The sequence below is a fragment of the Lissotriton vulgaris genome, unplaced genomic scaffold, assembly GCF_964263255.1.
Source record: "Lissotriton vulgaris unplaced genomic scaffold, aLisVul1.2 SCAFFOLD_2288, whole genome shotgun sequence".
NCBI classification, from domain to species: domain Eukaryota; kingdom Metazoa; phylum Chordata; class Amphibia; order Caudata; family Salamandridae; genus Lissotriton; species Lissotriton vulgaris.
In genome coordinates this window covers 209,390-226,224 of record NW_028253704.1, presented here as the reverse complement: position 1 = coordinate 226,224, position 16,835 = coordinate 209,390, and the positions used below count along the sequence as shown (strand labels likewise).

Genomic DNA, 16,835 nt, shown 5'->3' with positions numbered 1-16,835 from the left:
CTTTATCTAGTGATCTTTGGAGAGGCGCCATAGCCGTTCAACCAATATAGAACATGACAGCCCTTTTAACATTGAATGTATGCAGGGCCCTTTCTACTACTGTGTCTGGGTTTGGAAAGAACATTTGTAACTCTATGGTTTGTCTTATATGAAAAGTTGATACCACTTCGGGTAGACATTTTGGGTTAGTTCTTAGAACTAATTTGTTTGCATACATTTTAAAGAACGGTTCCTGCAGAGTGAGTGCTTGCAATTCATTTATTCTTCTATGAGATATGATTGCTACTAGAAATGAAACTTTCCAATGTAAGAATTGAACTTGCCATGAATGGAGTAGTTCAAATGGCGGTGCCATAAGCCTGGTAAGGACAATATTTAGGTTCCAAGATGGGGTTGGTAGAACGGAAGGTGGGATAATTCTTTTAAGCCCTTCCATGAATGCTTTAATGACTGGTATTTTGAATACAGACATATGTTGTCTGTTTTGCATGGAGTCCACAAGTGCTGCTAAGTGTAGCCTAATGGATGTGTAAGCAAGACCTGCTTCTAAGTGTAGCCTAATGGATGTTTAAGCAAGTACTGCTTGCTGCAGATGGAAAAGATAGCCTATAATATCTAGTACTGTAGGTGATAAAGGCTGTATTTGTTTATTTGTACAGAAATTTCTAAATAATTTCTATTTAGCTGTATAGCATGCTATAGTTGTAGGCCTGAAAGCTTGTTTCAGGATATCCATGCATTCCTGTGGTATCTTTAAATGCCCAAATTCTAAGATTTCAAAAGCCACGTCGCTAGATTGAGCTGTTTGGGTTGGATTGTGTGACTTTCCCTTGATCTTGAATTAGTAGGTGTGGCCAAAGAGGCAGTTTCTCGTGTGGCACTAGAGATAGTTACAATAGTGCTGTGAACCATGGCTGCAGTGACTGTGTTGGGAATATTAGGATTAGTGTTAGAGAAGTTTATGTTAACTTCTGAACTACGTATGGAATGAGTGGGAGATGAGGAAAAGAAAAAGCAAATACCCCATGACCAATTCATCCATAGGGCATTGCCCTTGGATAGTGGGTGGTGAAACCTGGATGTGAAGATTTGGCATTTGGCTTGGACGTGGGTGGCAAACAAGTCTATTTCTGGTGTCCCTCACCTCGTGAAGTAAGAATGGAGTAGTGGTTGATTGATCTCCCACTAGTGCACCTATTGATGTGTTCAGCTGAGCATATTTGCGAAGTTGTTGTCCAACCCAGGTATGTATTCTGCTAGGAGGTGGATTTTGAGGTAGATTGACCAGTGCCAGATTCTCTCTGAGAGGAGAGATAGGTTTAAGGAGTGTGTGTCCGCTCCCCACCCCCAATTTTTGAATATAGTGCATTGCAGTCACGTTTTCTGTTGGTATTAGCAGGGTCTTGTGGTGCAAGTCATTGCGAAAGGCTTTGAGGGCTAGCTGATTTGCTAGTAGTTTTAGATGGTTGATACGAAAATGTGTCTGAGCTACTGTCCATAGACCACGAATGGTGAGATCTGGATATATGCGCCCCCCCTTGTCCCTGCAGGGATGCATCTGTAGTAATGATGATTTGCCCCATTGGGGCTTTGACAGGCCAACTCTGCTACTAGTTGTTGCTGTTCCACCACTGCAGAGAGTGATGAGTTGATGTCCCTAACAACACCAGATCTTGTAGATGACCATCCACTTGAGACTGTAGAGTGCGTTAAAGGGGCTGCATTTGTAGACAAGCATGTGGTACTATGGCTATACAGGAAGCCATCATGCCTAAAAAAAAATTGGTATTTTTACTGTGGAGTTGACTTGTGGTTGAAAAAAGGCAATGTTTGCATGAACTTTGTTATTCTTTCTGCACTGGGATACGTTTCGGCTGTAACTGAATAGAGAGCTGCACCTAGGATAGGATGAATTAGCCAGGGTTGCAAGTGAGACTTTTGTATGTTTAGGGTAAACCCCAGTCTGGGTAGAAGGTGGATTACCCGCTGAGTGTGTTGAAGGCACTGATGGTAGGTTGGGCTTTTGATTAACCAATCGTTTAGATAGGGGAAAACATGGATTCTGTCCCTTCTGAGATGAGCCTCCACTATTGCAAGACTCTTTGTGACCATTCTTGGCCTTATAGCGACCCCGAAGGGTAGCACTTTGAATTGATTGATAGTGTTGGCCGTTTAGCTGAAAATGTGAAGAACGGTGTGCTGGATGAATGGGGATATGGAAGTATGCATCTTTGAGGTCTATTGCCGTCATAAAATCTCCTTGATGTAAAAGTGGTATTGCTTCTTGTAGTGTAACCATGTGAAAGTGCTCTGAGGAGATGTAACTGTTTAGTGCCCTGAGATCTGGGATCAGCCTTAATGTTTTGTCCTTTTTGGGAATGAGAAAATAAAGGGAGTACACTATGTGTCCTTGATGTTGTAAGGGTACTATTTCTATTGCCCCTTTTTGAATGAGAGAAATAACTTCTTCCTGTAAAAGTGCAAGATGTTCTTTTGCCATTTTTTTGTGGTTTGGGTGGAATTGTGGGTGGTGTTTGAGTTCAAAACAATATCCATCTTTAATTATGAATAACACTCATTGGTCTGTGGTGATATGTTGCGATTGTTGATACAAGTTGTGTAACCTTCCCCTGACTGGTGTTATATGTGGTTGGGGGAGGTGTAGGTGGTCACTGTTTGGGAGGGGCAGGGGTTTTGGTAGTTGTTACACTGCCTCTACCTCGGATTGTTCTATAGAAAGATCCCCTATTAAATTGGCTTTGATAGGAACACAGTTGCTTATTGTCATTGTTTGAGTGTTTGTATCTCTGTATTGACCCCTAAAGAAAGGAACCACTGTTTTTATGTTTGTAGGGCCTCCGTTCTTTAGCTGTGTGTGTCTTTTTTTGTAGCTTTTCTAGCATTTCATCCACTTGTGGGCCAAATAAATGTTGGCCTTCAATCGATAAATTAAGCAGATGCTGCTGTATGCCTGGAACCCAGATACTCTGAGCCATGCATAGTGCCTAATGAGGATACTAGTATTAACCTTGTGTGCACTGGTGTCTGCAGAGCCTTCGGCAAATTGTATTGTGGCATTAGATATTGCTTTGCCCTCTTCAACTGATTGTGTTGCACTTTCTTGGTATTGGTTAGGGAGGTATTGCAGTAGTTCTGCACTACATCCCATGGGTCCCGATTAGATCAGGAGACAATCCTACAGAATTTGTGTTATGCATGCGGTTGGCTGCTTGTGCTGCTACTCGTTTACCTGCAGCATCGTATTTCTACTATCCTGGTCTATAGGAGATGCATCTCCTGTGCCTTGGGAATTTGCTCATTTTCTGGCAGTGTGCACCACTAGTGAGTCTGCTCTAATGTGGCCCTTAGTATACTCAGGGTCCAGTGGACATGCTTTATACTTTTTTTCAGTACGAGGGGTGATTACTCTAGATTTAACAGGTTGATTAAACATGCCCTATGCTTTAAACATAGCTCGTGATGTGTGATCTATTTAGAAATTCTACCAGGAAATCGCCTTCCTGTGGAATAGTGTGTAGGCTTTCTTTGTGGTATGTAGCAGCGATATTGATGCTGTTGTGATAAGCTGATGTATCAACTGGTGGTAAGGGTTTGGATGGATGGATAGATACTTGGGTCGGTATCGTCCAGTGGATCGGCATCATAAATATCCCATGGGTCAGGGAATGTATTGGGATTTCCCTGTGGATCTTTGAAGTAAGGGATATTATATCCTTCATGTTGATGGTCATTTTAAGGTGATTAATTTGGTGTAGGTAATTTATTCTCCTGCAGGCAAGTGTTCGGGTGAGGGTGACTGCACAGGTGTAGTAGGTGAAGTTGGAACAGGAGATGATGGTATAGGAAGAGGAGGAGGAGGGAAAGAAATTGAACTTGAGCTTCTGTCTCGGTTCTTTTTCTTTAGTTGATGGGTTTGTTGAGGCCCAGCAATGTCCTCTTGAAAATACTTTTTCCTCTTCTGAAGTGTGAGGGAAGCAGGTGGTGGTGTTTTTGTGCCCAACATTCCAAATAGGAGGGTTTACGACGAGAGTCTTTTGTCTTTTATCCAGCTAGCTTTGCAAGCGTTCAAGATTGGGCTCTATTTTTTGATGTTGTAGCTCTATAGTATTTTTTCTAGATTTTGACGCTTAGGACATGGAGGGCGTCAAAGAGCCTGATTTACTGGTTGTCGTCTTTTGTATTGTAATATCTGGTGCCAAAGGCTTATGTGTTGACTTCAACACAAGCATTTGTGGCCGATCCAGGTTTTGACTCTGAATGTTTTCTGATCCGAGGTATATTTTTTCAGCTCCAACTCCTTGCTCGAATTCGGTTCACCGAAGAAGCTTGTTTCGAAGTAGGCGCTGAAACAAATGTAAACTATTTAAATGTTTTGCCACTAGTCGATGGCTTTCCAGGCGTAGTGGACTTTTGTTTGTGTGCCTGTTGATGGAGACCTCCATGGCCTGAAAGCAGTGGGGCTCCGCAAGTCAGCGTCGGTGGTTTAGTGGGGATTTAGGCAACTTTTTCCAAGGTACTACTACTCACGTGCCCCTGTATGAGTGTGCCGCTGAGTCTTCCGGTTCTTGACTGGGGTTTGGTGACAGGTCCCGGAAGCTACCCAGAGTATCTTCTGCGAGTCGCTGCATGTTTGTGTGGGCCCAACCAGGCGCGCAACACCCATTCGGCTCACGGGGCTTCAGCCCCCCCCCCCACCTCCCCCGTCGTGTGTGTCAGCCAGGCCAGAGACAGATTCGGGGGCTGACAACGATCTAATTGCAGCCGCACACGAGTACTTAACAGGTTTTTAAAAGACCATTTACTTGTAAATTCGGCTTTCGTTGTGTTTTAACCCCTTCTTTCAGTCACTCTGTCTATGTTTTGAAGAATTAGCCCCCCCACCCCCAGAAATATTTGTCAGTCCCCCCTCCCCCCCCCCCCCCCCCACCCCGAAATTTGGCTCTAGTTGCTCGCCTGGGCCCAATGATGCTCTCTTAGTTTGCACGCCAAACATGCCTCACAGGAGGTCCCTTTGTGCCCCAATGACAAACATAGGTTTCAGACTTTGTGCCTGGAATATTTTTGCGTGGCAATTAGGACAAAAGCTGAAGGGTGTTTTTTCTATCCCTCACGGATGCTGTCCTGTAGAATGGAGACTAGGAAGCCTCAGAATGGTGGGCCCAGTCGGGCGCCGTGAAGTGATCAATAGCACCAGTTGCTTTCTTCTGGATCGGATATTTGTTTGTCAGGAGAAACAAAATCGAGAGCCTATGAAGGCCTCAGTGGGGCCTGAAGCTTTGGTCCCGGAGCGGAGATAAAGACATCCGAACGATGGCAGGGAAAAAACAATCTAACAAAGAAGAGTAACATTTGCAATACACACCAGAGGAGGAGTCACTATACCTCGTGACTCGAAGACTTCTTAGAAGAAAGTCAACATGTAATTGCCCGAACCCAACACTAGATGGCAGGTTAATGCTAAGCATATGTATCTATGGCCACCACATGCTACGAATACTGGTTACTTCTACATGAAACTCAATGTGTTAGGACAGAGAGTCCACCAAATATAGTCTCTCACGTCCCCAACAGATGATTGAGGTACATAGAGTGCAGCAAAATAGGATAGCAAGTGTGTACAGGTGCACTGTAAATTAATATATGAAATGAGAAACTCAACGAAATCATGTGCTTATATCCAAGAAGGCAGGGGGAAGATGTGAAGCTACAAGCCAATAGTTACAGGATAATAAAAAAAAAATCTGATTCCAGCAAAAGCAGACCATTAGGACAGTACAGGTCTCCGCTGCTAATGAGGCTGCCATTTTGGATTTGCATGGCAGGCAGAATGTAGTTCTTGTTCCTATTTTACTTCTTTCCATTGAGGTCCTGTTTAACTTCTTTCTTGTGGCGTTGTGTCAAGAATTTAGGACTTTAAAGTGGACTTAACCTTCTCATAATTTTTTTTTCGTCAGCATTTCAGGTCTCCTTTCTGTTGTTGCTATGCCCTCTAAATAAAACGAGGATACTATTGCACAATTCAATAGTACACACTTCACTGACCTCGGAAAGATGGAAGGTTGAGTCCGTCATGCCAGGAATTCAAACTTGTGATCTTCAGATTACTGCTGAAGTCAGCTAATCATAAATCACTGAGCCATCTTTTAGGACATGTCTGGCTCTATAGACATTCTATGTTAACTCACTGAGCTAGACATGGGAAAATGTATTGACCATAGCAAGTATGCAAATGTGAACCCTTTCAAGCTGCTCAATCAAATTGTACAGTCACAACGAGGAAGAACAATCTGGGGAAAAAATAAACTTCCATTCTTAGGCTTTTTGACCTAAACTACTAGTTTAGTATGGAGTACTCATATTAAACATACTTATTCTTAAACAGGTCGACAGTATGCTTGAGTTTCTGTATTTTCCCTTGAAATTTCTACAAATTAGCAAAACATTAGAAGTACACTTCGATTTGCATTTAGTTATAATGGTTTAATGTCTCTTATTATTTGACTTTTTTGTGCTATTCACTCCATCCTAGTGCCAATTGTTAGTATCACGTGGCACACGAGTGACTGGCATTGCTTTCTGGATCTCATCGCGGTCAGTGCCACCACACAACCCCAAGAGCTCCAGTGCAAACATAAAAAACATGTCTTACAATCGTGCCGAAGCTTCAAGCAAGTCCAACTCTTCTGCACAAACCAAGGCAGTTGCAGTGTTCAGAGATCCAATACATTAAAGCTCACAAAAATGTACATACATATATATATTTTATATATTTGAATTCCAGTGTAAGGCTGCCCAAGTCCAGATACAGAAGTTCACATTAAGAAAATAAAATAAAAAGTGTGGGGGAAATGTAAGAAGACCAACTGGATTTGTGAAGTATGAACAGGACCTGGGATGAGGAAATGGAATGGAAAGATGTCCTTAATGTCGTCATTATTTATGAGTCCTTTCCCCTAACCAACCCTCTATCCCACAGAAGTAGTAAGGTCAAGTGTCAGGTTCCCTTCAACCAAAAGCCTAAAGAACCCTAGATGAAAAAGGATACCACAAAACCCTGAAACTTATGACAAGGACTTTGGGAGATGTATCTAGACTCCCGTGAATGAATGAGGCTACAGGGCATAAACCAGGGTTGTGGCTGGGAATGCCATCATATAGGCATACACTAGTGCACAGCCATGTACGCAATACAAGTACAGTGCACAGCTAAGATGACTGAATCACCTGGGCATTGCAACAAGGTTTTAGCTGTTCCTTTGTAGCTCATGGGGCATTAAGAGTTGGGGAACGTATGCACCAATATTTAGTTGCAGAATAACCAGAGGACGTTGTGAAAGTGTGAAGGGTGAGGAGAGAAAGACACAGGAATAGGACCACGGGATGGACAGTGTGCTGTCAGAGAAACCCCTGGGATAGGACCCCTTGATTCCTGGACATGTGGGCATGAACATAGTGGGAGATGAGTCACTTATCCTTGGAGATGAAGAGCGGATTTCATCCTTTCATAAGGCATTGAATAATAATCAACTTGCATTTCCCGCAAGCCCCATCATGGGCCCCCAGCATGCGTTATGGCAGCACCACAGCCCCCCAGCGGAGCAAACCGAGGAAACTTTACATGAGACAGAGGAAGAGAGACATACTGGATCAGACTGCGCATGTGCGTTCTGACACCAGGAGTTCAAATACGCTCCAGATGGCAGGATGAGGGAGCAGGTGGAGGAGGAACAATGCGGCATGCCCTCTTTAATCAAATAGGAGGGGATGGGCCAGAGCCAGGTCCCACAAGGCTACGTGTTGACACTAGTAGGTTGGCACCGGTACTGTAATTGTTCTTGCTAGAGCACTCCGGCTGAGTATCACATGACGTGGTGGATTTTTAAGGACACTTAAGTCCATGGCCGACCACCGGCTTGATCCTTATGGATTTTGTTCCAGAGGATCCTCGGATACATGACTTGTTTGGCAAGGTGGCTATATTTGCGGATGATCAATCAAAACGCGCCCTTCCCCCATCCTCCGAAATAGGACCTATATAAAACAGTTTGGCATCAAAGTCGACAGTTTTTCAGCAGTGGGACTCCTCTTGCAGTCAGAGTGCAGGAGTTCGAGGCGCCCACTGCCAGAAACGTAAATCCTTGGCATTCATTTTATTACACAGGAAGGGCATTTTGTGTTCCTCCTGGCCCACAGTTGGGCATAACTGGATAAACGATTTGGCTGGAAAGATGGTGGCCGGTGTGGAAGGGAGGCGGAGGGCGGGGAGTGTGTCGGGAGCGCAGAGCGAGTCACTGCTTTTTCTCTCGGGTCGTGATGGTGACCAACTGCTTGGCTGCCTTGGCTATGTCGTAAGCACACTGGATGACCTGCTGCGTCAGGAGCTGGTAGTCCACAGGCGCCCCAGGCTCCGGTGGTACAGTTTTCCGGCACTCACTCTGCAGGCGATAAGCGCTGGCGTTCAGGAGTCGCAGGGAACTACGCACCGTCTCGAGAGCAGGTTTCTGGAGCAAAAAAAGATTTGTTTAGAGTGATGGGGTGGGTGTTTAGGTAAGGAAGAGAAAATATAATTTAACAGAAATAAACTTTTTGAGTAGAATACAAAGCACAGCAGAATCTACTTCAGAAAGTTACCAAACCTTCTTCTCTCCTGAAATATATCTGAAATGTCTCCATAAAATCTATACTTATAACAGTTTCGGCATAATATAATCTTGATCATCCATAATTCTAAACTTGATCACTCCAACCCAATAATATTTTTTGCGTTGTGTTGGTTTCACAAGCAGACACAGGCAATGTCTTTTGAATTTTATTTCATGTGTCGGTCAAGAGTTTTACATCAGAGTGACACTTGGCAGCTATAGTTCTGTATAACGAAGCAGAAACAGATCACACTAGTTAAAGTCTGCATGTATTATATAGTGTGGGCCAAAAGGTTTGCTAAAGCATTCTGTGGGTGTAAACAATGAATCCAAAGAGAGGGGAGGAGTGGACCACATGCCCATCTGCTCTTAATTACCTACAGGTACATTTCACAAAGTCCCTAGTCCAAGGTTTAAGTACATGAGAAAAGCTGTACTGCAGACCCATGTGTTACATCCCTAGACAATAATTTATTAGGGCACTAAGCACAGTATAAACTGCACTATGTTTCCGTATTGTGCCCTTTTTTCCTTTTTTTTTATACTTTAAAAAAATATTTCCAAACATACATCATCAGAGAAGGGAATAGGGGAAGAGAAAAAGGTCACAAATAATCAAAAATAAGTATCTCCAATCAATCCATTAGTAGATAATAAATAATACAAAAAAAGCAACACAAAAGTACTGCATTCATTAATGCGGGGTACCGCACTCAGTCCAATCATAAGTGTTTTCCTTTAGCTAACTCCTGGCTAGCAGTAAGGGTCACACAGCATATAAATAAGATTAAGCCAGTAATAAGTGTAATAACAAAAGTGTTAACCCACAAAAACTATAATAATGTCCCCAACTGGTATTACAATTTTTACCTGTCTCCTGGTGGAAATGATTACCATACCTTAAAATCTAACAGTACAGCAGGTGGACGGCAGACCAGTACCAGTGCTTGTGCAGATTTAAATAAGAGTACTACTTCGGCTATTTGGGATACCTTTCAGTGCATCGGACGGCCGGGAGACGTCACGGTGGGCGCGTGCATCGGATGGCTCCCGGCCATCCCAGCACCCACCCACGGGGGAAGCGCGGACTTTCACCTTGTGGGCTGCCCTTAATGTTACCCCACCGGGGAAGGCAGGGGAAGCCCTTCCTTGGCCCCCCAATCAACGTCATCTGATGACGTCCGCACGCCTTGCACGCTGATGTCCGTACATGATACCGGACACGCTGGAAGCAAAGGAGGAGAGTTACTCCTCGAGGAGGGTGGGATTTTAACAAAAGAGGCATCAGGGAAAGAAAAGGTTTTCCTTTCCGCCGATGCCTCTTTTGAGCATCCCTGCTGCATGATCGCGCGATCGTGCAGCAGGAATGCCCACTAGACACTGAGGATTGTTATATATTTTTTATTATAATGGTGATTTACTGTTTGCAGGGAGCAGCCCCTTAGGCAGGGGTCGCTTCCCTTTGGGGGCAATGTTTAGGCTGGGTCTACCCCCCCTGTGGGTGGTGGGGGGGCCTGATCTGGCCATTTTATTTTTATAGAGGTGCCCACTAGATCACCAGGGATTTATTTGTGGGGAGGGGCCCTTGGGCAAGGGTCGCTCCCCTTTGGAGAGTATTATTGTAGCCGTTTCAGTCCCCCTGGTGGGCAGATAAGACCATCATTTTTTTTTTAACATTCTGCCCCACTAGACCACCAGGGATATTTTTGTCGGGAGCAGCCCCTTTGGCAAGGGTTACTCCCCTTTGAGAAGCATTATTTTGCCAGTTCTGCCCCCCTGGGGGGAAGATCGGACCATTAAAAAAATTAATTGTGTCCACATATGTTTGCGGGGAACGGCCCCTTGGGCAAGGGTTGCTCCCCTTTGACGACCATTATTTTGGCCATTTCTGCTTCCCTGGGGAGAATATCGGCTGATTTTTATTATATTTTGTGTGGCTCACTAGGCCACTAGGGATTTCTGTTTTTTTTTTTTTTTTAAAGGATGTTGGGGAGCGGCCCGTTGGGAAGCCTTATTTTGGCCGTTTCTGCCCTCCTGGGGGGCAGATCGGCTGATTTAAAAAAAAAAATGTGTGTTGCCCAATGGGCCACAAGGGATTTCGGATTTTTTGTTTTTGGATGTTGGGGAGCGCCCCCTTGGGCAAGGGTCGCTCCCCTTTATGGGGTGATTCTTGTGGCCGTTTCTGACGGCCATATGTTTCTGGGCCCATCTGTTCCCAAGGTGGACAGAAGGCACTAGACACCAGGTTTTTTTTAAAATGTAGCTGGGGAGTGGCCCCTTGGGCAAGGGTCGCTCCCCTTTATGGGGCAGATAATAGTGGTAATTTCTGCCCTTTTTGGGGGCAGATCAGCCATATGTTTGGGCATCTGCCCCAAGGTGGATAGAAGCCACTAGACACCAGGTTTTTTTTAATGTTGGTGTTGGGGAGTGGACTCTTGGGCAAGGGCTGCCCCACTTTTACGGGGGTGAATATTTTGGCGGTTTCTGCCCCCCTTGAAGGCAGATCAACCTTATGCTCTTAGGGTCCACCTACCGCTTAGCTTGGCTGGCGGATTGTGGGTGGACTAGTGCATTATTGTTATATGTGATTGTAATGTTTTATTTCTCCATTTTATTCAAGTGCAAAGCTTTTGATTCTTGTTTGCGGTCTCTGCAGTGGTTGTTCTGCAGTTTTGCGCAGTTGCATTTATTTGGTAAGAAAGACATTTTAGTTGTGTTTACTCTAAATGAGCATTATTGTCATGCATGAATGTATTTTTTTTAAGTGGTGTCATAATGGCAGCATATTCACAGCGCCGAGACGCCCTCGGGCATTTGACTGCGCTTAATAAATTTCATAAATAAATAAATAAATAAATAAATAAATACATATTTAGTTAGTGTATTGAGCCTGAAATTCTTTGCAATGTGTTTTGCATGGTCTTATGTGTAATTCTCTGTTTTTTTTAGTGGGATATTGTTGATCCTTGCCGTGTCTGTGCAGAGTAGGTGGTGGTGAGTCCAGCTGCTTCTGGCAAGTGAGTGGTATAGTTTTGGAGTATATAGGTCTTAGTGATAAAGCCACATTTTGTTTATCACAAAGTGTTTGTTGACTCGTTTGACAAGTTACCTTTATTAGTAAGGATTATGGCTAGTCGTAGAATTACTGCTCAGCAGGTGGTTGGTATGCTTTTTGAATCTTACTCTGAGCAGGATTATGAGACTGGCAGTTTTTTTGAGTGAGAGGAGAGAGTGCAAGATCCTGGCAGTGAGTTTTCTGTCCATGAGGAATCATCCGACGATGAAGCTACTCTCCGTGCGGATGAAGCTACTCTTAGTGTGGATGAAGTGCCTGTTTCTAGAGGAGGGCACTGATGAGTCGATCGTGCATCAAGAGACACCGGGATTGCAGCCTGGGGCTGCAAGGGTTCCTACTGGAAGTGCTGTACTCTGGGTTGTTCCAAACATTGTGCAGTCGGTGTCCTCTGCCTTTAGGGGTGATGCAGGGTGTAGAGTGGATTGTGAAAATATTTTGCCTATACAGGTTTTTTCAGTTGTTTCTGGATGATGTATTTTTGGTTGAGATTGTTGAGCAGAATTATTTGTATGCGGAACAGTATTTGAGGGACAACAGTGCCAGACTTAGGCCCCACTCTAGAGCTACCAGGTGGACTCTCACAAATCTGGATGTGATGAAGAAGTTTTTGGGTTTGACTTTTTTGATGGGCTAGATAATGGAAGCCGTCCCTGGCTTCATATTGGTCTACCATTCCCTTGATGGCAATGGCCATATTTCCTGCAATTATGAGTTGTGATCTGAAGCTACTTTTGCTTCGGATGCTGCATTTTGTTGATAATGCTTTGTCGTTGCCACAAGATCATCCTGACTGTGACCGTCTTTTTAAGATTCGGCCTGTTCTTGATCACTTTGTAGATCGATTTTCAGAGATATATACTCCAGGGAAAGAAATAGAGTCTTTGGTCCTGTTCAAGGGCCGTTTGGTTTTTAGGCAGTACATTCCTAGCAAGAGGGCATGTTATGGAATTAAAATGTATATGTTGTCTGAGAGTAGGACATGATATGAATATAATTTCCAGGTGTACACTGGTAGGGATTCCACTATTGACCCACTTGGTTGTCCATTCACTTTTGGAGTTTCAGAGAAAATTGTGTGCACTGCACTGTCCCCTCTGAAGGTTTTCGCAAACAAGCTATTTTGGGTAACCTTTACGGTTAGAGTGTATTGTGTCACAAGCAAAAGTGTCCACTTTGAACAATTCCTTAAACAATTGCACAGCAGTTTAAAAGTTATCAAGGTACTAATGGAGACCTTTGTTAAACTGTCACAAAGGTCACCGAAGGTCACCATTAGTACCTTGATAACTTTTACACTGCTGTGCAATTGTTTAAGGAATTGTTCAAAGTGGACACTTTTGCTTGTGACACAATACACTCTAACCGTAAAGGTTACCCAAAATAGCTTGTTTGCAAAAACCTTCAGAGGGGACAGTGCAGTGCCTTGCGTAGTGAGGAACGGCTAGCTGTGAAATTTGTGGATAGGAGGGATGTGTACATGCTGACTACCATCCATGATGACAGTACTTCCCTTGTGGCTGTTTGGGGTCAGGTTGCTGAAGTGCGCAAACGTCTGTGCACTGTAGTCTACAATAAGCACATGGGTGGTGTTGATAGAGTAGATCAGATGTTGAAACCTTACACTGCTGTTCGTAAGGCTTACATTTGGTATAAGACGTTGCCCATCCATCTCTTCAATTTAGCCACTTTTAATGCTTTTGTTGTGTTCAAGGAGTGTTTTCCTGCGTCAAAGATGACTTTTGTTCAGTTTCAGGAGTCTGTGATAGGCAGCCTTGCTGTAGTGGAACAGGCAAGTGTCCCTAGTATTGGAATGGTGGAGGGAGTGGCTGGATTGAAAGATCGCCACTTTCCTGATTTAAGTCCTCCCATCCCCCAAAAACACCAATCCCTGTAAGAGATGTCAAGTCTGTTTGCGCAGAGGTTTGCAGAAGGAGAGTTGTATGCACTGTGCTGATTGTCCTTCTAATCCTGGGCTGTGTGTGCCCACTTGTTTTAGAATGTATCACACTTAAAAGAGTTTTTGGGAGCAACCGTGAGTCTAATAGTGTGCTGCCTGTTCTCTATGGTTTTATGTAGTTGTTCAGTTTCACGGTCGGCATCAGAATGATGTCTTTAGTTACCGCTGTTTTGTTTGTAGTTATAGTTTTGTATCTAGTTCCAATTGGTTTGTGTTTTCTTACTTCTTAAAAAAAAATTGATGAGTGTGCTTGGACTGGCTCTTGGCTGGCGGTGTGCGTGGGCTGGGGCGTGGCTGATAGTGTGCACGGGCTGGCACTTGGGTGGCGGTATGCGTAGGCTGGCAGTGTAGGTGGGTTGGTGCTTGGCTGACTGTTTGTGTGGGCTGGCATTTGGCTGCTAGTCAAACGCCACTGCACACACTAGGTCAACCACCAGCCGGTGTGATTGTGGTGTCAGTCGTGTGGGCGTACAATGAAAGAGATGGAACCTTGAATGACGCGGTCGGTTGAAATGAATGTGGTAATGTGCTGGGCCCGCGGCTGGTAGTGTGAATGGTCTTGTGTGTCACGTATGAAAGGTGTGTGAATAGCCTGTAAAGAGGTTGGTCCCTTGCCGTGGCTTTACAGCACACAAGCTCTAAATCATTGGTTCAGGTTTTTAACCTTTTAAATATGAACAGTGCATTTCCTATTTGTGAAATCTCTTGTTAATAGAATATACATTTTGAACCTTTCACTCACCCTTGTGTCAAATCCAACCAGTATGTGTGTGTACTTGAGGAACAGATGGATAGGCATTATTATTATTATATTTGTCTCATCTGTCTTTCAGTGCTAAGGTGTAGTCTGACTATGGAAAATTTTCAAACTTTAGATATTTCTGTAAACCAAAAAACATGGGGAGTGCTGGCTGGTGTGCCTCTCATGGATCCCAATTTTATTTTTTGACTCAGAATGCCTTGCAAACCTCAAAATGTGACTATAGTCATGCATTTGTCTTGCATTACTGTGTCATAATATTCTAATATCAGAAAAAAACACAATTTTCCTACCATCCAGCATTCCCCCCCAGGTCTCCAGATAAAAGTGGTACTTCACTTGCGTGGGTGGGGCAAGTACCTGCGAGGCAAGGGCCCAAAACATATTGAGGCAACATCAAAATTACCTATCACAAAATAACCTGGTTTTGCAAGGGGGTCACCTGGGTTTTTGGCCCTGGGCTCGGCAGCCATATCGAGAAACTACCAAACCCACACATTGCTGAAAACTAGACACCTGGGGGACTCCAATAAGGCATGGCTTGCATGGACCCCCCTAACGTTCTCCTACCGAATAGATACATGTTGTACTAGCACCCGCCCCTCTGCATCCCTTCCAAAAAGAGATCTCATAATGAAAAGCAGCAGCATTATGGTAGAGTTTCAAATTTGGAAGTGCCCACCCTCCCCTCTCTCTGAAACATCGAATAGCCCTCCTTGTTTTAGCATACGCCCAGATACATCTGGAGAGCAGGAGTTCTAAAGCTTTGAACAATACTTTTTCAAATTCTAGCAAGATAGCGCGAAAAAGATACAGCACCTTCGGTAAAAAAAAAAACACATTTAAAATATTAAATCTACCAGCAATAGATAGATGTAAGTTATTTCACCTCAGCAGAACCGGTTTTACCTTCACCATTATTGGTGCCAGATTACTCACAACTAGCTGATTCATGTGAGCACTAATAGTAATACCAAGGTAAATTGCTTGTTCCTCTACCGGCGAGTCTTGTAGAGTTACTCGCCTATTCACTACAATCTGCATCTTTTTGAGCTCAAAGTATAACCTGAAAATTCACCAAATTTAGCAGCTTTCTCTTTCTCCATCAGTATTGCTGCATACGGAGTTGTAGTCACTACTGTGATATCATCCGCATAGGGTAAGATTTTTTTCTCCCAGCCAAACCGTCTGATAGATGGCACAGCAATATTGGCCTCTAACCTGCAAACAAAGGGGATAATGTACAATGCAAAAAGCAGGAGAGAGCAAGTACACCCCCTGTCTTGTACCCCTCAAAATCTGGTTTGTACCAGATTGCCCATTCATCGTTTGAAGCCGGACCACAGGATTGTGATAAATTGTCTGCACCTCCGTAATATACCTCCTCCCTAGTCAAAGGCAACCCATAGGTTTCCATAGATAATGCAAAGTGACCTGTTGAATGTTTTTTAAGCATCCAACAGGGCCACTGCCATTGGCTCGCTTGCAACATCAGCTGTACCAAAGAGACATGATCCCACCAGACATGATCAGTACTGTCCCTCCCAAAGATGAAGCTGTGTTGATTCGGGGAGACCAGCTTGGCAATAATGCTACTCAACTGCAGGTCTAGAATCTTGGAATACAGCTTAATATACATATCATTATTTATGAAGGTAATTGGTCGATATGAACCTAGGTCAGAAGAAGCTTTACCTTTCTTCAAAAATTCTATGATGTTGGTGGTTTTTTTAAACTGGGGTTTGTGGCCCTTTTGTATTTGAAGCAACAGCTCAAGCAGATTTGGGATTAATAATACGCCAAAGGGGTTTGATTGGTCCCTACAGACTTCCCTGAGAGTAAATTTTGTAAAGCCACTTGAATATCCTCAACAGAGATATCAGCACCCAAAAAATCCCAATCTTCCTGAGAAACATTAGGCGTAGTTGTCAAAGCCAAATATTGCTCAATAGCTCCTTCCTCTACAAGGGGCTGTGCTTGAAATAACCCATGTTCCCTCCGGGGTGAGCACTTGCTTGTGCACCCTGCTTCCTTTAAGTGCCCAGTGTCTTTTATGGTGTGCGCAGGCAACTCAAACCCTTCAAGAGCATTTTGTGTCTAAATAAATGCACGTCTTTCAGAAAGGCCCACGTGTGAAAGGCATTAAATCAGTTGTTAAATCTGCTGCACATCAACAAAGATTCAGGAACCCAGCTGGGAAGGGAGGCCGAAATGCCCTGAGATGTGATGGCAGCAAACAGTGCCATTAGCATGAAGATGAGGAAGATGCAGGGGGCGAATGGGCACTCAGAGAAAAGAAAGGTGGCTTTGCCTTTAATTTACAATAAGAAGTGCATGAGCCAATACATTAATAAGTAGCGCAAAGACAAGTTTATGGTT

At 43.9% G+C, this 16,835-nt stretch overlaps 1 protein-coding gene across 1 annotated transcript in view; it reads right to left on the bottom strand.

Moving 5' to 3' along the window:
* Nucleotides 1-6,480: 6,480 nt before the first annotated feature.
* Nucleotides 6,481-16,835, bottom strand: part of GIT1 (GIT ArfGAP 1) — a gene marked incomplete at its 5' end in the record, with an annotated part of 206,661 nt that continues 196,306 nt past the window's right edge. Inside the window, one exon of the mRNA XM_086951454.1 lies at nt 6,481-8,522. Within this exon, the coding sequence (XP_086807580.1) occupies nt 8,310-8,522 (213 nt within the window). The remainder of the gene's footprint in view (nt 8,523-16,835) is intronic.